Here is a 23,533-nt window from a genome sequence, read left to right on the forward strand (position 1 = left end):
CAAATCATCTTTCGTGAGGTCGTGTTCGACTCGATCGAACCAGCACTCCGCCAGATCTCTTGTCCTCCTGCGGTTTCCCTGTTGGAAATCCACGCCCCTGAGCAGGACATGGCCAGCACCGCACAAGTCAACTCGTTGTTGTCCGTCGCCGCGGAACTTAAGCCAAAGGAGTTCATCGCCTCCTTCCCCTCAAGCTTTGGCCTATTAGGCAGGTCCATCATCATTAATTTTACTTGCTTCCACCGCACCATCTGCATCATGCTGGACCATGTATACATTCGCTCCGTGCCAGTCGGCATCGAGTTCCCTATGCTCGAGACGTTGTCCCTACTGCACTGCAATGGCAACCTCGATGCCTTGCTCTCATGCTGCCCGCGGTTGCACACCCTCCTTCTCAGCGGCATTTTATTTGAGACATCTGATCTAAGGGTGAATTCACCGTCGCTACAGGAGCTTGTTATAAACTCGTTCTCGACAGAGCGTGTCAACATTGTAGCCCCCATGCTTAAGAAATTGGAGATTCTCTTTACCGTGATGTTGGAGGTTAACATTTCGGTCTTGGCACCAATTATGGAGGATGTCTGGTGGTACTACTGCGACACAGAGGAGTCTATTATGTTTGGCCTTTGGTACCTTGAGTTGTTGGGATTTCAGGCGACAGATAGACAAGGAGAACTCCCTTTGTTGCATATTCGTGCAAGTGTAGTAAGTCCCCTCTCCTGCTTAATTTAGTGGAATATTATACTAACTAAAATTTATGAATTACATAGATCTTGCATAATTGTTTTTCAGGATTCATCACTTTTCCCCTATGATCCCAACTTTGAACAGGAGATAGAGAAGCATATGGTTGTTGACTTCTCTCTTTTGGAGCTAGATCTCAAAACAGATGGACATGTTTTTGGAGCACTCGTGTTTTATCTCCTTCAGATTAATCAAATTTCTAGTTCATTGCAGAAGCTTAAGATCATCCTATTAAGATCAGTGGTAATTAATTTTCTACTCTAACAATATCTCAATAATAGATTGTGTAGTAGCTTACATTTACTTTTCGGTCCTAGGTAAAAGAAGAATGCCCAACAGATTGTCCCTGTGAGTCCACAAACTGGAGGTCCCAAGCTATCTCCTTGACTACTCTTGAAGAAGTGGAAATCAATGGATTTGAAGGAGTGGATCATGAGTTTGATTTACTAAAACAACTACTTGTATTCGCACCAAAGCTTTAAAAAATTATTGTGAGGCTCACACAGGAGGTCTCATCAAGTAACACTAGACGCACGAAAATATTCAACGTCTTGGAGACCTATGGTTCAGCAGAATGCTTTGTCTATCTTACCTCTGGTGAGTATTTTATTTGGCATTTATGATTAGCATCCTCCTACATGAAGTAGAGATATAAATGTTAATTCTTGTAAGTTTCTTTGAAACCTAATATCAAGCTTTCATTGCTTTACATGTTTATGGTGGTTGAAATGTGGCACTGGCATCCAATTGTAGAGTTTACTTGTGCATGTATTTCCATTAGTAGCTAATTCTGAATGCTATAATCCCACTGCATTTGTGTGCCCACACCCTCATATTCTATTAGAATGAAAGCTAAATGGTGGATTGAATGATAAAAAATAAATATTTATATTCGGGTTTCCTTATCTTTGTTTCCCTTTTTCGTTTACAATGTTCTGTAATGGTCAAGCCCCCATGTTTTGCATATGTATTCTACTTTCCGGGTTAAAGAACTAGTCATCAACTAGTTGTCTAACTAGAGTAGGCTATAATTTATGCATCTTTTTGACTCATGTTAAAGGCTCGGCCCCCACTGGGTTGCATGCTTTTGTTCATCAAAAATTTCCATTAAGGGCTAGTCCTGGTTTGTACGGTTTTAATTTCTAGTTTATTCGAAGCTATCTTACCTAAATTAACTATCCTTGGGATTTGGCACATGCAGTTTTTTATTTAGATTGGCTCTAAGCATGTATTGCATTTTATTTTCTAGTGAGAACAATCCAAACACATAATTCAACCAAATTTGCATGTTGCAATAGTGACCAAAGTTCTTCAAATTGCATCTGCTGCAGGTTTAATAGACGACATCCAAAATCAACCATCGGCATGATTATCATCCTCTTGCATATGTGGTTTCTCATTGCCCATCGACAAGATCATCCTTTCCATGTCAATTAAATCCATTCAACATGTTGTTTTGCTAATGTATTGTGCAAATGTTGATAGTTAAATCCTGAATGGTTGTGATGCAATTCAATTACTTAAGTTAATGTGTCAACTTATGTTAGTCAATCACTGTAGCTAGCTACTACATGTTTCCACTGAATTATGCTTATAACTTTGGTTAGATGAACCAAAGAGCTTTGTGAAAGCTAAGGGTCAAAAACCAAGAATTACCTTCCATTTACTCTCTTTTCTAACTATTGCACCCTACAATGAACAACAGATGCATCTTCTGTTACTTAGCTAATATGACATATTTGTTTGTTGATATTTGGTCTGGGTATATGCCAGTGTTACGGCCTAGGGGTGCATCATCATATCAGAAGTCGGCCCATGGCACCCTAGGTCATTTTACACCTCTATCCGACGTCTCGGCCCAGAGGCCTTATGAAAGGACGGATTCGGAATACTTGGAGTATATGACAAGCAAGTTCGCATCCAGGAGGACTACGACCACCCTGACCAACTAGGATCCTGTGAACCCTAGACGCTTGCATCCTATATTATCCATAAAGGTATGTGGCCATGCGTTGCTACAATAGCCAATAAGAGCAGTGCGGGGACAAATCCTAATGCAAATCAAATAAACAAAAAAAAAGACAATTTTTCGGTATGAAGCATAACTGGTGAAAAACTTTGACATAAGACATTTTAATGACCAAAGAACATCATTGAATGAAATCTAATTATCTGAATTACATGTTATTACACAAAATAAGATATCTTCAAGCTCAAAATTTTATAGGTACAACCATTCAACATTACATGTAAAGAAAAATGTTCGAGACAACATTATGATCCATTTACAAACATGTGTCTTTGTCCCCTCTTTCCATACAACCATAATTGCTTGAAGATAACATTTTACACATAACTGCAGACGTATAAACACATTTCTATAAATAACAAGTCAGCAAATAAATGTACAACCATAATAAAAAATGCAGAGTGCTAAAAATGTTTCTACCAAAGAATTAAAACTAAAGAACGTTTCTATAACTTGTCAACAAATCTCATGACTCTTTAAGGACTGGTAGCTTTATGTACAAAATAAATTGAATCAATTGTAAAAGATATTCGACATGGAAGTAATGATGTGAAAGAATGAAGGTTGTGTTGGGAAACATAGTAATTTCAAAAAAATTCCTACGCACACGCAAGATCATGGTGATGCACAGCAACGAGAGGGGAGAGTGTTGTCTACGTACCCTCGTAGACCGGAAGTGGAAGCGTTATAACAACGCGGTTGATGTAGTCGTACGTCTTCACGGCCCGACCGATCAAGCACCAAACTACGGCACCTCCGAGTTTTGCACACGGTCAGCTCGATGACGATCCCCGGACTCCGATCCAGCAAAGTGTCGGGGATGAGTTCCGTCAGCACGACGGTGTGGTGACGATCTTGATGTTCTACCGTTGCAGGGTTTCGCCTAAGCACCGCTACAATATTATCGAGGATTATGATGGAGAGGGGCACCACACACGGCTAAGAGATCAATGATCAATTGTTGTCTCTAGGGTGCCCCTGCCCCCGTATATAAAGGAGTGGAGGAGGGGCCGGCCAAGGAGGGTGGCGCACCCAAGGGGGGAGTCCAACTCCCACCGGGAGTAGGACTCCCCTTTTTCCTATTAGGAGTAGGAGAGGGAAGGAAGAGGAAGGAGGGAGGAAGGAAAGGGGGGGCCGGCCCCCCTCCCAATTCGGATTGGGCTTGGGGGGGGGGCGCCCCCTCCCTTGCTCCTTTCCCCTCCTTTCCACTAAGGCCCAATAAGGCCCATATACCTCCCGGGGGTTCCGATAACCTCCCAGTGATCCGGTATTGTCCCAATCTTACCCTGAACCTTTCCGGTGTCCAAATATAGTCGTGCAATATATCGATCTTTATGTCTCGACCATTTTGAGACTCCTCGTCAAGTCCGTGATCACATCCGGGACTCCGAACAACGTTCGGTACATCAAAATATATAAACTCATAATGAAACTGTCATCGTAACGTTAAGCGTGCGGACCCTACGGGTTCGAGAACAATGTAGACATGACCGAGACACGTCTCCGGTCAATAACCAATAGAGGAACCTGGATGCTCATATTGGTTCCTACATATTCTACGAAGATCTTTATCGGTCAGACCGCATAACAACATACGTTGTTCCCTTTGTCATCAGTATGTTACTTGCCCGAGATTCTATCGTCGGTATCTCGATACCTAGTTCAATCTCGTTACCGGCAAGTCTCTTTACTCGTTCCTTAATACATCATCTTGCAACTAACTTATTAGTTGCATTGCTTGCAAGGCTTAAGTGATGTGTATTACCGAGAGGGCCCAGAGATACCTCTCCGACAATCGGAGCGACAAATCCTAATCTCGAAATACGCCAACCCAACATGTACCTTTGGAGACACCTGTAGAGCACCTTTATAATCACCCAGTTACGTTGTGACGTTTGGTAGCACACAAAGTGTTCCTCCGGTAAACGGGAGTTGCATAATCTCATAGTCATAGGAACATGTATAAGTCATGAAGAAAGCAATAGCAACATACTAAACGATCGGGTGCTAAGCTAATGGAATGGGTCATGTCAATCACATCATTCTCCTAATGATGTGATCCCATTAATCAAATGACAACTCATATCTATGGTTAGGAAACATAACCATCTTCGATTAACGAGCTAGTCAAGTAGAGGCATACTAGTGACACTTTGTTTGTCTATGTATTCACACAAGTATTATGTTTCCGGTTAATACAATTCTAGCATGAATAATAAACATTTATCATGATATAAGGAAATAAATAATAACTTTATTATTGCCTCTAGGGCATATTTCCTTCAGTCTCCCACTTGCACTAGAGTCAACAATCTAGATTACACAGTAATGATTCTAACACCCATGGAGCCTTGGTGCTGATCATGTCTTGCTCGTGGAAGAGGCTTAGTCAATGGGTCTGCTACATTCAGATCCGTATGTATCTTGCAAATCTCTATGTCTCCCACCTGGACTAGATCCCGGATGGAATTGAAGCGTCTCTTGATGTGCTTGGTTCTCTTGTGAAATCTGGATTCCTTTGCCAAGGCAATTGCACCAGTATTGTCACAAAAGATTTTCATTGGACCCGATGCACTAGGTATGACACCTAGATCGGATATGAACTCCTTCATCCAGACTCCTTCGTTTGCTGCTTTGGAAGCAGCTATGTACTCCGCTTCACATGTAGGTCCCGCCACGACGCTTTGTTTAGAACTGCACCAACTGATAGCTCCACCGTTTAATGTAAATACTATCCGGTTTGCGATTTAGAATCGTCCTGATCAGTGTCAAAGCTTGCACCAATGTAACCATTTACGATGAGCTCTTTGTCACCTCCATATACGAGAAACATATCCTTAGTCCTTTTCAGGTATTTCAGGATGTTCTTGACCGCTGTCCAGTGATCCACTCCTGGATTACTTTGGTACCTCCCTGCTAGACTTATAGCAAGGCACACATCAGGTCTGGTACACAACATTGCATACATGATAGAGCCTATGGCTGAAGCATAGGGAACATCTTTCATTTTCTCTCTATCTTCTGCAGTGGTCGGGCATTGAGTCTTACTCAACTTCACACCTTGTAACACGGGCAAGAATCCTTTCTTTGCTTGATCCATTTTGAACTTCTTCAAAACTTTGTCAAGGTATGTGCTTTGTGAAAGTCCAATTAAGCGTCTTGATCTATCTCTATAGATCTTAATGCCCAATATGTAAGCAGCTTCACCGAGGTCTTTCATTGAAAAACTCTTATTCAAGTATCCCTTTATGCTATCCAGAAATTCTATATCATTTCCGATTAGTAATATGTCATCCACATATAATATCAGAAATGCTACAGAGCTCCCACTCACTTTCTTGTAAATATAGGCTTCTCCAAAAGTCTGTATAAAACCAAATGCTTTGATCACACTATCAAAGCGTTTATTCCAACTCCGTGCTTGCACCAGTCCATAAATGGATCGCTGGAGCTTGCACACTTTGTTAGCTCCCTTTGGATCGACAAAACCTTCCGGATGCATCATATACAACTCTTCTTCTAGAAATCCATTCAGGAATGCGGTTTTGACATCCATCTGCCAAATTTCATAATCATAAAATGCGGCAATTGCTAACATGATTCGGACAGACTTAAGCATCGCTACGGGTGAGAAGGTCTCATCGTAGTCAATCCCTTGAACTTGTCGAAAGCGACAAGTCGAGCTTTGTAGATAGTAACATTACCGTCAGCGTCAGTCTTCTTCTTGAAGATCCATTTATTCTCAATTGCTTGCCAATCATTGGGCAAGTCAACCAAAGTCCACACTTTGTTCTCATACATGGATCCCATCTCAGATTTCATGGCTTCAAGCCATTTTGCGGAATCTGGGCTCACCATCGCTTCTTCATAGTTCGTAGGTTCATCATGATCTAGTAGCATGACTTCCAAAACAGGATTACCATACCACTCTCGTGCGGATCTTACTCTAGTTGATCTACGAGGTTCAGTAGTAACTTGTTCTGAAGTTTCATGATCATCATCATTAGCTTCTTCACTAATTGATGTAGGTGTCACAGAAACCTGTTTCTGTGATGTACTACTTTCCAATAAGGGTGTAGGTACAGTTACATCATCAAGTTTTACTTTCCTCCCATTCACTTCTTTCGAGAGAAACTCCTTCTCTAGAAAGGATCCATTCTTAGCAACAAATGTCTTGCCTTCGGATCTGTGATAGAAGGTGTACCCAACAGTCTCCTTTGGGTATCCTATGAAGACACATTTCTCCGATTTGGGTTCGAGCTTATCAGGTTGAAGCTTTTTCACATAAGTATCGCAGCCCCAAACTTTCAGAAACAACAACTTTGGTTTCTTGCCAAACCATAGTTCATAAGGTGTTGTCTCAACGGATTTTGATGCTGCCCTATTTAACGTGAATGCGGCCGTCTCTAAAGCATAACCCCAAAACGATAGCGGTAAATCTGTAAGAGACATCATAGATCATACCATATCAAGTAAAGTACGATTGCGACGTTCGGACACACTATTACGTTGTGGTGTTCCGGGTGGCGTGAGTTGCGAAACTATTCCGCATTGTTTCAAAGTAAACCAAACTCGTAACTCAAATATTCTCCTCCACGATCAGATCGTAGAAACTTTATTTTCTTGTTATGATGATTTTCAACTTCACTCTGAAATTCTTTGAACTTTTCAAATGTTTCAGACTTATATTTCATTAAGTAGATATACCCATATCTGCTTAAATCATCTGTGAAGGTGAGAAAATAACGATATCCGCCATGAGCTTCAACATTGATTGGACCACATACATCTGTATGTATAATTTCCAACAAATCTGTTGTTCTCTCCATAGTACCGGAGAATGGTGTTTTAGTCATCTTGCCCATGAGGCACGGTTCGCAAGTACCAAGTGATTCATAATCAAGTGGTTCCAAAAGTCCATCAGTATGGAGTTTCTTCATGCGCTTTACACCGATATGACCTAAACGGCAGTGCCACAAATAAGTTGCACTATCATTATCAACTCTGCATCTTTTGGCTTCAACATTATGAACATGTGTATCACTACTATCGAGAATCATCAAAAAGAGACCACTCTTCAAGGGTGCATGACCATAAAAGATATTACTCATATAAACAGAACAACCATTATTCTCTGATTTAAATGAATAACCGTCTCGCATTAAACAAGATCCAGATATAATGTTCATGCTCAACGCTGGCACCAAATAACAATTATTTAGGTCTAATACTAATCCCGATGGTAGATGTAGAGGTAGTGTGCCGACCACGATCACATCGACTTTGGAACCATTTCCCACGCACATCATCACCTCATCCTTCGCTAGTGTTCGCTTAATCCGTAGTCCCTGTTCCGAGTTGCAAATATTAGCAATAGAACCAGTATCAAATACCCAGGTGCTACTGCGAGCTCTATTAAGGTACACATCAATAACATGTATATCACATATACCTTTGTTCACCTTGCCATCCTTCTTATCCGCCAAATACTTGGGGCAGCTCCGCTTCCAGTGACCAGTCTGCTTGTAGTAGAAGCACTCAGTTTCAGGCTTAGGTCCAGACTTGGGTTTCTTCTCCTGAGCAGCAACTTGCTTGCTGTTCTTCTTGAAGTTCCCCTTCTTCTTCCCCTTGCCCTTTTTTCTTGAAACTAGTGGTCTTGTTGACCATCAACACTTGATGCTCCTTCTTGATTTCTACCTCCGCAGCTTTTAGCATTGCGAAGAGCTCGGGAATTGCCTTATTCATCCCTTGCATATTATAGTTCATCACGAAGCTCTTGTAGCTGGTGGAAGTGATTGGATAATTCTGTCAATGACGCAATCATCCGGAAGATTAACTCCCAGTTTAATTAAGTGATTATTATACCCAGACATTTTGAGTATATGCTCACTAATAGAACTGTCCTCCTCCATCTTGCAGCTACAGAACTTATTGGAGACTTCATATCTCTCAATCCGGGCATTTGCTTGAAATATTAACTTCAACTCCTGGAACATCTCATATGCTCCATGATGTTCAAAACATCGTTGAAGTCCCGATTCTAAGCCGTAAAGCATGGCACACTAAACTATCGAGTAGTCATCAGCTTTGCTCTGCCAGACGTTCATAACATCTGGTGTTGCTCCAGCAGCAGGCCTGGCACCCAGCGGTGCTTCCAGGACGTAATTCTTCTATGCAGCAATGGGGATAATCCTCAAGTTACGGACCCAGTCCATATAATTGCTACCATCATCTTTCAACTTTGCTTTCTCAAGGAACGCATTAAAATTCAACAGAACAACAGCACGGGCCATCTATGTACAATCAAACATAAACAAGCAAGATACTATCAGGTACTAAGTTCATGATAAATTTAAGTTCAATTAATCATATTACTTAAGAACTCCCACTTAGAAACACATCCCTCTAATCTTCTAAGTGATCACGTGATCCAAATCAACTAAACCATAACCGATCATCACGTGAAATGGAGTAGTTTTCAATGGTGAACATCACTATGTTGATCATATCTACGATACGATTCACGCTCGACCTTTCGGTCTCAGTGTTCCGAGGCCATATCTACATATGCTAGGCTCGTCAAGTTTAACCTGAGTATTCTGCGTGTGCAAAACTGGCTTGCACCTGTTGTAGATGGACGTAGAGCTTATCACACCCGATCATCACGTGGTGTCTGGGCACGACAAACTTTGGCAACGGTGCATACTCAGGGAGAACACTTTTATCTTGAAATTTAGTGAGAGATCATCTTATAATGCTACCGTCAATCAAAGCAAGATAAGATGCATAAAAGATAAACATCACATGCAATCAATATAAGTGATATGATATGGCCATCATCATCTTGTGCTTGTGATCTCCATCTCCGAAGCATCGTCATGATCACCATCGTCACCGGCGCGACACCTTGATCTCCATCGTAGCATCTTTGTCGTCTCGCCAATCTTATGCTTCCACGACTATCGCTACCGCTTACTGATAAAGTAAAGCATTACAGCGTGATTGCATTGCATACAATAAAGCGACAACCATATGGCTCCTGCCAGTTACCGATAACTCGGTTACAAAACATGATCATCTCATACAATAAAATTTAGCATCATGTCTTGACCATATCACATCACAACATGCCCTGCAAAAACAAGTTAGACGTCCTCTACTTTGTTGTTGCAAGTTTTACGTGGCTGCTATGGGCTTAGCAAGAACCGTTATTACATACGCATCAAAACCACAATGATAGTTTGTCAAGTTGGTGCTATTTTAACCTTCGCAAGGACCGGGCGTAGCCACACTCGGTTCAACTAAAGTTGGAGAAACTGACACCCGCCAGCCACCTGTGTGCAAAGCACGTCGGTAGAACCAGTCTCGCGTAAGCGTACGCGTAATGTCGGTCCGGGCCACTTCATCCAACAATACCGCCGAACCAAAGTATGACATGCTGGTAAGCAGTATGACTTATTTTGCCCACAACTCACTTGTGTTCTACTCGTGCATAACATCAACGCATAAAACCTAGGCTCGGATGCCACTGTTGGGAAACGTAGTAATTTCAAAAAAATTCCTACGCACACGCAAGATCATGGTGATGCATAGCAACGAGAGGGAAGAGTGTTGTCTACGTACCCTCGTAGACCGGAAGCGGAAGCGTTAGCACAACGTGGTTGATGTAGTCGTACGTCTTCACGGCCCGACCGATCAAGCACCGAAACTATGGCACCTCCGAGTTCTAGCACACATTCAGCTCGATGACGATCCCCGGACTCCGATCCAGCAAAGTGTCGGGGATGAGTTCCGTCAGCACGACGGCGTGGTGACGATCTTGATGTTCTACCGTCGCAGGGCTTCGCCTAAGCACCGCTACAATATTATCGAGGATTATGGTGGAGGGGGGCACCGCACATGGCTAAGAGATCAATGATCAATTGTTGTGTCTACGGGGTGCCCCCCTGCCCCCGTATATAAAGGAGTGGAGGAGGGGGCAGGCCAAGGAGGGTGGCGCGCCCTAAGGGGGAGTCCAACTCCCACAGGGAGTAGGACTCCCCTTTTTCCTATTAGGAGTAGGAGAGGGAAGGAAGAGGAAGGAGGGAGGAAGGAAAGGGGGGCCGGGCCCCCTCCCAATTCGGATTGGGCTTGGGGGGCGCCCCCTCCCTTGCTCTTTTCCCCTCCTTTCCACTAAGGCCTAATAAGGCCCATATACCTCCCGGGGGGTTCCGATAACCTCCCAGTGATCCGGTATTGTCCCAATCTCACCCGGAACCTTTCCGGTGTCCAAATATAGTCGTCCAATATATCGATCGTTATGTCTCGACTATTTTGAGACTCCTCGTCAAGTTCGTGATCACATCCGGGACTCCGAACAACCTTCGGTACATCAAAATATATAAACTCATAATGAAACTATCATCGTAACATTAAGCGTGCGGACCCTACGGGTTCGAGAACAATGTAGACATGACCGAGACACGTCTCCGGTCAATAACCAATAGCGTAACCTGGATGCTCATATTGGCTCCTACATATTCTACGAAGATCTTTATCGGTCAGACAGCATAACAACATACGTTTGTTCCCTTTGTCATCGGTATGTTACTTGCCCGAGATTCGATCGTCGGTATCTCAATACCTAGTTCAATCGAGTTACCGGTAAGTCTCTTTACTCATTCTATAATACATCATCTTGCAACTAACTTATTAGTTGCATTGCTTGCAAGGCTTAAGTGATGTGCATTACCGAGAGGGCCCAGAGATACCTCTCTGACAATCGGAGTGACAAATCCTAATCTCGAAATACGCCAACCCAACATGTACCTTTGGAGACACCTCTAGAGCACCTTTATAATCACCCAGTTACGTTGTGACGTTTGGTAGCACACAAATTGTTCCTTCGGTAAACGGGAGTTGCATAATCTCATAGTCATAGGAACATGTATAAGTCATGAAGAAAGCAATAGCAACATACTAAACGATCGGGTGCTAAGCTAATGGAATGGGTCATGTCAATCACATCATTCTCCTAATGATGTGATCCCGTTAATCAAATGACAACACATGTCTATGGTTAGGAAACATAACCATCTTCGATTAACGAGCCAGTCAAGTAGAGGCATACTAGTGACACTTTGTTTGTTTATGTATTCACACAAGTATTATGTTTTCGGTTAATACAATTCTAGCATGAATAATAAACATTTATCATGATATAAGGAAATAAATAATAACTTTATTATTGCCTCTAGGGCATATTTCCTTCAGATTGTGACTTGAAAGACAACAACAAATCCCATTAATATAATTATATAGTAAAAATACATTATCATTTTGTTTAAATTTCTCAAGAATATACTGTTATGTGTAGGTCTTCCTCTCACAATTAACAACTTAACACACATTTCCATAACCTTAATTAGATGAGTTCATGTACCTTTCTGGAGTACACGCGTGACTGGAAAAGATGTTGTGGTCGCATTAGAACAAATCCAAAATGCACAAGCCTAAGAATAGAACCATTTGTACATGCCATCTCTCAAATAAAATAACCAACATCAAAAGTCCTGGACATGAACTTGTTCAGGGTCAGCGGCGAGGTCCCTGCGTCGATCTATCTAGAATATTGAGTGATTCCATGCATTGTACCGCAAGAGAACTTTTTCACTGAGTACCATCAATTTCATACCTTTTTGAAATAAAATGCCTACTACTCCAAATACTTACGTGTATCTGGATCAACTCAATCCATACTCTCTCGTGTTCCTGCTGCACTGATAAGTTCCACAAAACTTAAGTTCAATCCTAAAATAAATATTATAATCAGAGATAATACATAAGCATGTGTTATGTGTGAGGGAGATTCACGGGGAGTGATAGAAAAATTAGCATGGAGGCCAAACGGGCTTTATAGTCACGGGAAAGGAGAAATACTTCCCACCCCTCACAACTATTTTTTAGGGTCCCTCACAACTGCTGGTGATAGAGGATGAGAGATCGCAGCTGTTCGTGGCGTCGGAGGGGAGGCCAGCTGATCGCGATGCAGCGCTTTCGTAACTTTTTTTCCAGTAGAGGGATACTCATGACGATTGGATGGACGAAGGCGGTGGCCGGCATCTCAGTACAGACACAAGTGCTCATATACACACACAAACACTCACCCCTATGAACGCACACACGCACACCCTAACCCTATGAGCACCTCAGAAAGACTGAGCCAGCATACCATCTTGAAATTCATGAAGTCACCATAGGCACCTCGTCGCCGATGGGAACGTCTCCTCCCACTGAATGCGCATCGTCGGAAATTCTAAAATAAACCTAGGAATAAATGAGAGCACCAAGATTTGAACCCTAGTGGGCTGGGGATACCACAGTCCCTCTAACCATCCAACCACAGGTTGGTTCGCGTGGCTGGCATCTCTTAATCCTAGATAGACGTGGAAGTCGTTCGAGGAGGACGTGTGTGTGTGTGTGTTTCTTTTTTGATTGTTTTTGATATAGCTAACCGTTTATTCCACGCAGTGTGTGTGTGTGTTTCAACTGATCTGTTTTCTACATTGGTTAGTAGAGGGGCCGAATCAAAGGACATAAAAACCCAGTGAAAAGGTGAAAACGGAAGCACTACATTCGACAGCATGACGAGAGGGGAGAGAACAGCTTGCACTATTTGTATGTAAATGCATCTCCAACGTTGATCCGCAAATTTTCTTCCGCATCCATCCACAGACAGGAAGGGTCAGTCTATGGACAGGGATGCAAGAGCCAGCCATCCAACACTATCCACATACATTTCAAGCCGGGTTTTAACAAAACGACTAAAATTCATCAAACCCCATGGAATTCATCAAAGCTCAGATAGAAAATAACACAAATCATCCATATATAACATGAAAATAAGTCTGTGACAACAATAGTTCAAATGCAAAAAGATATATAATTCAAATTCAACGAGATTAACTGGACGTTCAACAAGTTTTTTATGAACGGATCATGTCGTCCCGCACATACTGCCCCTTCAGCTTCATCCAATAGTATATGTACGTAAATGGTCGTCCCTTGGTCCTGTGATACATCACGGCAGCGTGTACGAGCTACACAATGTGTAGAGCAACAATGCATGAATGAATGATTCAATCAACAAGTTGAGCAAGAAGAAGAAAAACTTACGATATCCACCAGTGTCACGCGCAATGGCCATCTTGCCTCGAGCCGAGCAACTGCACCGCAAAACTTGATGATGGTGGTCTAGATGGCATACCGTCGATATGATAACAACTTCACATTACTATCATGGGTGATGTGCATGTCGTAGGACGCAATGTGCTTTCGCAAGTGAAACAAATCATGCACGTGTTCCCAGAGGAGCCCTCTTCTGCTCCTGCCAACGAAATCCACGGATACAGCTAACCACGCATCACACAACAACTCATCCTCCATGGTTGAGTACCCCGCCATCATTTGTACTCTAAGAAACAACACGATGTTCGAAAATAATCTCCATGGCATTTCATCGAGCACCTACTGGGCATGGTGTCCGCCATGGACGTCGTTGATAGGGGTGGAGTGTAGTTGGTTACAGACGGGTCCTAGGTGGATGGTGCCATCATAAAAGGCGAGCAGGAGCATTTGTGGTAGTTGTGAAAGTCCGGCAATCCCTATACGGCGACCGGAGAGGTACATCAACTGTGTAAAAGAAGGAGGTTACGGATGCAAAGTAAGAGGGAGAAGGGGCGGATTGGAAGAGAATGGGACCGGGGGGTTTTAGTGGGCCGGGGGCATCGGAGTCCTATGTGGCTGCTATCCGGACTCCCGCAAAGCCCCCACAACTTTGCTTCCAATTTGTGGGAAAAAGTGCGTCCGGACCAGTCGGCGGACAGATATAGGCCCACATTCGATGGAACAACATGTTTGAACCGCTTGGTCCAGACATATGCCGGCGGTTTGACGATCGGCGTTGGAGATGCCCTAAGGATGACAGTTTTACCCATGGGCATGGTTACCCAACATGAATGGTTAGGGTATTGACACATTTTTATGCTCATGGTAGTACCTGGACCCTACCATACTAGTCATGGGTAGGGCATGGATATGGTTATGTGCCCATGGATATCCCCAAAACCAAACCGATTATCTTATAGGTGGGCCACATGTGTCACAAACTTGTATCTTTGTATATAAGCACAGAAGCACTAGAGATTTATACCATAGTCCTCCTGCTTTGGTGGACTGATGGTGGAAGATAAGTGGTGGAGCGTAGTACACTTGCCCGATAGGGGCGGCAGTGGCTACACAGGTATGGGGGTGTGAGTTGTCCAACCTTCTAACCCTTTCTACGGTTGCCATGGGCCTCCTTTTATAGATTAAGGGGTTACCACAATGGCAAAGTAGTCATTATGCACTGATAATATAGCAAACAGTGCTATCATACCTAACTCTGCAGGCTGACAGGGCGCATTAAATGCGCCGCTCAATGTCACGTCATTGGGTGCCCGCGTAAGCCTTGTCGGGCTATCTTGCTAGCTCCATGCCTTCTTGCTTGACACATCGCACGACGGGTGTCATCTGTAGGCATCTCCTGTAGAAAGAGGTCGCCATGTGGTGAATGGCTGCCACTTAGTCATCTTCCGGGTCATGGCCATGTGGCGAATGGCTTGACACCGCACTGATTGACAACGTGGGTCATGGCGGAGTGGTTGGGTGAGGTGGTTCTGCCTCCGCATGTCCCGGCAGGCCCTGCCGAGATGCCTTGGACGTCTTCTTTCGGGGATGGCCCTGTCCTTGTCGAGCTTGCCTGCCCGGCAAGGGAGGCTTTTCTCCTAGTGGTATCTTGCTCCTCTGGCTTGACCTTGGTCCTCTTGATCTGCATGTTGGTCCTTCGGAGTTCTCGGTTCCTTGTACTCTGGCTTGGGTTGGAGCCTTGATCTTGTTCCCGTGCCTGTGCACAGTCTGGGAAACAGACCCAGGGTTTGTTGCACCGACACATGTGTTGTCATTTGATGAATAGGATCACATCATTAGGAGAATGATGTGATGGACAAGACCCATCCATTAGCTTAGCATATTGATCGTTCAGTTTTATTGTTATTGCTTTGTTCATGTCATATACATATTCCTTTGACTATGAGATTATGCAACTCTCGGATACCACAGGAATATCTTGTGTGCTATCAAACGTCACAACATAACTGGGTGATTATGAATATGCTCTACAGGTATCTTTGAAGGTGTTAGTTGGGTTGGCGTAGATCAAGATTAGGATTTGTCACTCCGAGTATCGGAGAGGTATCTCTGGGCCCTCTCGGTAATGCACATCATAATAAGCCTTGCAAGAAATGTGACTAATGAGTTAGTTGCTGGATGATGTATTACGGAACAAGTGAAGAGACTTGCCGGTAACGAGATTTAACTAGGTATGTAGATACCGACGATCGAATCTCGGGCAAGTAACATATCGATGACAAAGGGAATAACGTATGTTGTCATTACGGTATGACCGATAAAGATCTTCGTATAATATGTAGGAACCAATATGAGCATCCAGGTTCCGCTGTTGGTTATTGACCGGAGAGGTGTCTCGATCATGTCTACATAGTTCTCGAATCCATAGGGTCCGCACGCTTAACGTTCGATGAAGATTTTGTATTATATGAGTTATTGATTTGGTGACCGAATGTTGTTCGGAGTCCCGGATGAGATCACGGACATAACGAGGAGTCTCAAAATGGTCGACAGGTAAATATTGATATGCAGGACGATGGTATTCGGACACCGAAAGTGTTCCGGGGGTACCGGGTACATATCGGGTCACCGAAAGGGGTTCCGGGCATCCCCCCGGCAACTACATGGGCCTAATGGGCCAAGAGGGGGACAAACCAGCCCCTAAGGGGCTGGTGCGCCCCATGTAGGCCGAAATAGGAGGGGAAGGAAATAGGACAAAAGAGAAACAAAGGGGACGGATTCGGCCTCCCCCTTCTTTCCTTTCTCCCTCCTCCTTCCTTCCCCTCCGGAAGTTATGGTAAGGGGGGCCGAATTGCACTAGGGCGCCAAGTAGGATTCCTCCTACTTGGGCGTCCCCTTGGCTGCTCCCTCTCCCTCCCACCTATATATATGAGGGGGGTGCCTAGAACACACAACAACATCCATTAGCCGTGTGCGGCGCCTCCCTCCATAGTTTACGCCTCCATTCATATTCACGTAGTGCTTAGGCGAAGCCTTGCGTGGATCACTTCACCATCACCGTCACGACGCCATCGTGCTGACGGAACTCTCCCTCGACACTTTGCTGGATCAAGAGTTCGAGGGACGTCATCGAGCTGGACGTGTGCAAAACTCGGAGGTGAAGTATGTTCAATGCTTGATCGGTCAGAACGAGAAGAAGTTCGACTACATCAACCGCGTTGTCAAACTCTTCCGCTTTCGGTTTATGAGGGTACGTGGACACACTCTCCCCCTCTCGTTTCTATACATCTCCTAGATAGATCTTGCCTGAGCGTAGAATTTTTTTTTGAAATTGCATGCTACGTTTCCCAACAATGGTTGTATATTCTACGGTGTTCAGTGCACATTGAAAAGTGCGGATGACAAGTACAGAAGGAGGTGAGTGTTATAGCGGTGGGACATGTCAGAGACTATCCGGGAAAAGGGTGAGACAACTGCGAATTTGACTCAGGGTGACACAGGGTGACGGTGAATTTCCTTGAAGTTTCAGACAGACGGTCAAGAAAGAGTGGTGATGTTGAGTTCAGGTAACTCTTATATGTGATATCCAATATGTGAGTTGTTCACTTTCATGCATATAAGTGATCGATGTAATAGATACTCCAAAAGTTGGGAGCACAAAGTAGAGTAAAGAGGAACTTAATTTTGCTCGAGTGTTGACTGTGAAGAAGACGAGAAGGGACTACAGTTGCAGGTGGAGGGATGTGCAGTCTGGGAGTAGCAGTGGTGCTCATGGCATATGTCAAGTCTAATGTACATGGAGGTTTGACGCATGGATGAATCCAAGGAGGTGGAGAATATTCGCCAAGGTGGAGTTTGTTAGAATTGTGTTGAATATTACTTTACAAGTTAGATTACAGTTGGACTCTGAGCCTTATGGTGTGTAGATAGGATATGGAGTCATGTCCTAATAGGACACTTGTATCCTAGGCCTCTTATATACTAATGAGAGGGTAGACGCACGATGTAACCTATGCCAACATAGTAGCACAGACACGCGGGGGAGTCGGCGACGTGTGCCGGAGCCCGGGCGGCCGGGGTGCGGTATTGTAGTGGTGTCATGGGGAGGAGCCCCCGTAGTCAGGCCCCGGGGATGTATCCATATCGGGTAAACTCGTTAACAGATCTCGATGTCATGCTTGTGTGATTGCTTGGTCCTTGGTAGATCGATGATGGCCTCGGATTTATTCTAACAATGCTTGATTGAAGGTCAAGCTATTTATTACCACTTTGCAAGGTGTGGGGAGATGATCCATATGAGAAGATTCTGGATAAGGCAAAGATGGGAGAGAGGCATGTATTAAGGGGGCGAGTGGCAGGGTTGGACCACATACAACAAGGGGTAATTTCGTCCATCAAACAAAAAAACATGTCAGTAGTGTCATATTAAGAATGAAATCTAGATCTAGATTCAAACAAAAAGTTTGAAATCTCCAGGGTCAAATATGGAATCCATAATTTTACCATTATCGAATAAGGAACTTTCCTCAAGTAAACTGACACAACCACACACCACTAAATGTCCACCGCCACCCACCCTCATGAACCCACCAAGCACCACCATTGCCGCCCCCATTCCTCTCCCTCCCCTCTCCCCGGCGTCCTCACCTCTCCCCGGTGTCCTCACCTCTAGTTTATTCTGTCCCTTCACCCCCGCCCCTCTCTCTCTTTGGAGGGGGGCGGTGGTGTTCTGCAAAAGCTTCGATGGAGTTCAGATCTGGGTGTCGCCTGGGTTTCCTAGATTCAGATCACATCAGCACCCTTACCGATGATCTACTCCTTCTCATCCTTGTCAGGCTCCCCTGCATCAAAGTTGTGGCGCGCACAAGCATCCTCTCACAGCGATGGTGTGGCCTCTGTGCCCATCTCCGCCAAATAATCTTTCGCGAGGTCGTGTTCGACCCGATCGAACCAGCACTCCGCCAGATCTCTTGTCCTCCTGCAGTTTCCCTGTTGGAAATCCACGCCCCTGAGCAAGACATGGCCAGCACCGCACAAGTCAACTCGTTGTTGTCTGTCGCTGCGGAACTTGAGCCGAAGGAGTTCGTCGCCTCCTTAACCTCAAGCTTTGGCCTATTATCCAGGACCATCATCATTGATTTGCCTTGCTTCCACCGCACCACCTGCATCATGCTGGACCATGTATACATTCGCTCTGTGCCAGTCGGCATCGAGTTCCCTATGCTCGAGACGTTGCCCCTACTGCACTGCAATGGCAACCTCGATGCCTTGCTCTCATGCTGCCCGCGGTTGCGCACCCTCCTCCTCAGCGGCATTTTATTTGAGACATCTGATCTAAGGGTGAATTCACCGTCGCGACAGGAGCTTGTTGTAAACTCATTCTCGACAGAGCGTGTCAACATTGTAGCCCCCATGCTTAAGAAATTGGAGATTCTCTTTACCGTGATGTTGGAGGTTAACATTTCGGTGTTGGCACCAATTATGGAGAATGTCTGGTGGTACTGCTGCTACACAGAGGAGTCTATTGTGTTTGGCCTTTGGTATCTTGAGTTGTTGGGATTTCAGGCGGCAGATAGACAAGGACAACTCCCTTTGTTGCATATTCGTGCAAGTGTAGTAAGTCCCCTCTCCCGCTTAATTTAGTGGAATATTATACTAACTAAAATTTATGAATTACATAGATCTTGCATAATTGTTTTTCAGGATTCGTCACTTTTCCCCTATGAGCCAAACTTTGCATAGGAGATAGAGAAGCATATGGTTGTTGACTTCTCTCCTTTGGAGCTAGATCTCAAAATAGATGGACATGTTTTTGGAGCACTCGTGTTTTATCTCCTTCAGATTAATCAAATTTCTAGTTCAATGCAGAAGCTTAAGATCATCCTATTAAGATCAGTGGTAATTAATTTTCTGCTCTAACAATATCTCAATAATAGATTGTGTAGTAGCTTACATTTACTTTTCGGTCCTTGGTAAAAGAAGAATGCCCAATAGATTGTCCTTGTGAGTCCACAAACTAGAGGTCCCAAGCTATCTCCTTGACTGCTCTTGAAGAAGTGGAAATCAATGGATTTGAAGGAGTGGATCTGAGTTTGATTTACTAAAACAACTACTTGTATTCGCACCAAAGCTTAAAAAAATTATTGTGAGGCTCACACAGGAGGTCTCATCAAGTAACACTAGACGCACTAAAATATTCAACGTCTTGGAGACCTATGGTTCAGCAGAATGCTTTGTCTATCTTAGCTCTGGTGAGTATTTTATTTGGCATTTATGATTAGCATCCTCCTACATGAAGTAGAGATATAAATGTTAATTCTTGTAAGTTTCTTTGAAACCTAATATCAAGCTTTCATTGCTTTACATGTTTATGGTGGTTGAAATGTGGCACTGGCATCCCAATTGTAGAGTTTACTTGTGCATGTATTTCCATTAGTAGCTAATTCTAAATGCTATAATCCCACGCCATTTGTGTGCCCACACCCTCATATTCTATTAGAATGAAAGCTGAATGGTGGATTGAATGATAAAAAATAAATATTTATATTCAGATTTCCTTACCTTTGTTTCCCTTTTTCGTTTACAATGTTCTGTAATGGTCAAGCCCTCATGTTTTGCATATGTATTCTGCTTTCCAAGTTAAAGAACTAGTCATCAACTAGTTGTCTAACTAGAGTAGGCTATAATTTGTGCATCTTGTTGACTCATGTTAAAGGCTCGGCCCCCACTGGGTTGCATGCTTTTGTTCATCAAAAAGTTCCATCAAGGGCTAGTCGTGGTTTGTATGGTTTTAATTTCTTGTTTATTTGAAGCTATCTTGACTAAATTGACTATCCTTGGGATTTGGCACAAATTATTAGTTCCAAATAATTTTTGTCAACATGCACTTTTTTATTTATATTGGCTCTAAGCATGTATTGCATTTTATTTTCCAGTGAGAACAATCGAACACATACTTCAACCAAATTTGCATGTTGCAATAGTGACCAAAGTTCTTCAAATTGCATCTGCTGCAAGTTTAATAGATGACATCCAAAATCAACCATCGGCATGATTATCATCCTCTTGCATATGTGGTTTCTCATTGCCCATCGACAAGATCGTCCTTTCCATGTCAATTAAATCCATTCAACATGTTGTTTTGCTAGTGTATTGTGCAAATGTTGATAGTTAAATCCTGAATGGTTGTGATGCAATTCAATTACTTAAGTTAATGTGTCAACTTATGTCAGTCAATCACTGTAGCTAGTTACTACATGTTTCCACTGAATTATGCTTATAACTTTGGTTAGATGAACCAAAGAGCTTTGTGAAAGCTAAGGGCCAAAAACCAAGAATTACCTTCCATTTACTCTCTTTTCTAACTATTGCACCCTACAATGAACAACATATGCATCTTCTGTTACTTAGCTAATATGACATATTTGTTTGTTGATATTTGGTCTGGATATATGCCAGTGTTACGGCCTAGGGGTGCATCATCATATCGGAAGTCGGACCATGGCACCTGTAGCGACCCGACCTCAGATGGTCAAGTCTCTGTGCTTCAGTGTCATCCCTGGATCGGTAATGCTGACACACACAGTACTCGAGGATTTATAACAGAGTAGCAATCACACACTTATTACATCAAAAAGTATACAAGAGAACTTATTACAATAATATGGCTTAAGGTCATCTAATGCGATAACAGCGGAAGGCTTGGAAGATAAGGTGAGTCCATCAACTCCAACGGCATAGCTGAGCTGCACGGCAACGACCTAACGAACCTTACTCCTCGTCTGAAAAGTCTGCAACATAATATGTTGCAGCCTGAAAACGGGTCAGCACATGGAATATGCTGGCAATTTAACACAGCAGAGCGGAAACTGAATAATGCTATCACTACATGCATATATGGCTGGTGGAAAGTTGTATGGTTATAGTTTTTGCGAAAAGCCAATTTTTCCCTACAATAAAGGAATAGATTTTAATTTAACTATCATGGTGGTTGAAACATCATTGAGAAGGTATCCCCAACTCAATCCCAATTAAGGTGATTAACAACCCAACAGTATTAATTAAACATGGTGAGATACATGTGATAACCCAAGTACTAGATACTCAAGAATTGTCCATAACCGGGGACACAGCTAACCATGATTAGATTGTACACTCTGAAGAGGTTTGCACACTTTTCCCCACAAGACTCGATCGCCTCCGTTGGATTTCTCGCACTACATGGTCTTTGAGAAACGGATGACCGAGACACAGTCTTTCAGAAACGTTAACTCTCTACTCCGGGTAGACCATACCAAACCTACAAAACCCACTACCTGCTGATCTACCTCTTCAAGAGCTTCACGTAACTTACTCAACTATGCTAGAGCCCATAATAGCTTGTGGCTGCACACGGAAGTTTCTAGCATGAATCATCTTAGTTCCCTTTGAGCCTGGGTGGCGGTCCATTGGAAGATCACACGGGTACCCCGGGATTTCCAAAAAAATACAGACAACACTGGGTTCCCCAGGTGCCTCAATCCACCTAGTTGTTTGATTAGGTTGCCACCTTAAGTTGAACCATTAATTAACAATCTCACATCTGATATGAATTTCACTCAAACCCAAACCACGTCTACGAGCATAGCATAGCAATATAAGCAATACGTAGAAGTAACTCCCAAGGGTTTGAATATAACAGGGCAATAGGTTCTACCTCAGCAACTACTTCCCAACCCACAAGTTAATGACATCCTAATCATGCAATGTTTGAGGATTGGAACTAATGCATAAAAACCAGGTAATAATGGGATATGATCAAGGTGTTACTTGCCTTGCTGACGATCCGTGAATCCTAGAGACTCGTAGTAACACGCTTCGCACTCCGGGAATTCTATCGCAAGCAAACAATAACATACATAAGTAACAAGCAACGATGCACAAGGAAAACTCAAATAAGAGAGGTTGACCAGAAAGTTCAACTTAAGAACTCCGGTACGCAAAAAGAATCAAATCAATCGAAGCAACAAAAGTCAAACGGCGAAAGAAAACCACTTTGTTTACTAATTTGAACTTAGGTCAAATTTTATAGTAGAGAAAACTTGTTTGAGTTGGTTAAACGGAAAGAGGGTTTCGGGACAAAATCTAGGCGCTTGAATCGCCTGATTCCGATAAACGAGCGAAAAGATAAACAGAAATTAAGATCGGATCAGAAATCGCGATCAGAGAAAATCGCGGAATAAATCCGAGAAAAAGAAAAATGACGAACAGATTAACGAATGAACGTTCTTTATCTGGATCTAAACGAAGAACGTGTTCGTTAAAACGAACATTCAGACGAACGTCCGCTAACTAGAAGAACCGAGAAAAAAACCGGCGAATCCGAAAAAAATGGATCTAGGGTTTCTAATAAAACCAAATGGTCTTTATAAAAAAAATGGCGGCGGGGCGCGGCGGTTACCTCCGGCGAGAGGTCCGGCGAGGTGAGGCAGCGGCGGGCGGCGGCTTGCTGGGTGGCAGCGGTGGCGGCGGTAGGCGGCGGCGGCGGCTTGGCATGGCGCGGGCGGCGATGGTGGTGGTGTGGTGTTGGGGGCGGGGTGGTGGCGTATATAAAGG

The 23,533-nt window shown here is 43.6% G+C and overlaps 1 protein-coding gene across 1 annotated transcript; it reads left to right on the plus strand.

The window, feature by feature from the left end:
• Positions 1–18,529: 18,529 nt before the first annotated feature.
• LOC123058959 (uncharacterized) lies at positions 18,530–19,882 on the plus strand. The gene is made up of 2 exons (XM_044481626.1): positions 18,530–19,555; positions 19,643–19,882. The coding sequence occupies exons 1-2, from the start codon at positions 18,683–18,685 to the stop codon at positions 19,679–19,681; spliced, it is 912 nt and encodes a 303-aa protein (XP_044337561.1). The 5' UTR covers positions 18,530–18,682; the 3' UTR covers positions 19,682–19,882.
• Positions 19,883–23,533: the final 3,651 nt, after the last annotated feature.

This window comes from Triticum aestivum, chromosome 3A, assembly GCF_018294505.1.
Source record: "Triticum aestivum cultivar Chinese Spring chromosome 3A, IWGSC CS RefSeq v2.1, whole genome shotgun sequence".
Classification (NCBI taxonomy): domain Eukaryota; kingdom Viridiplantae; phylum Streptophyta; class Magnoliopsida; order Poales; family Poaceae; genus Triticum; species Triticum aestivum.

Bases quoted from the DNA above. Each gene is read 5' to 3' on its own strand.
- LOC123058959 (XM_044481626.1), top strand. From the start codon at position 18,683: ATGGAGTTCAGATCTGGGTGTCGCCTGGGTTTCCTAGATTCAGATCAC. The intron at 19,556-19,642 runs GTAAGTCCCCTC...ATTGTTTTTCAG, and splicing joins TGCATATTCGTGCAAGTGTA to GATTCGTCACTTTTCCCCTA.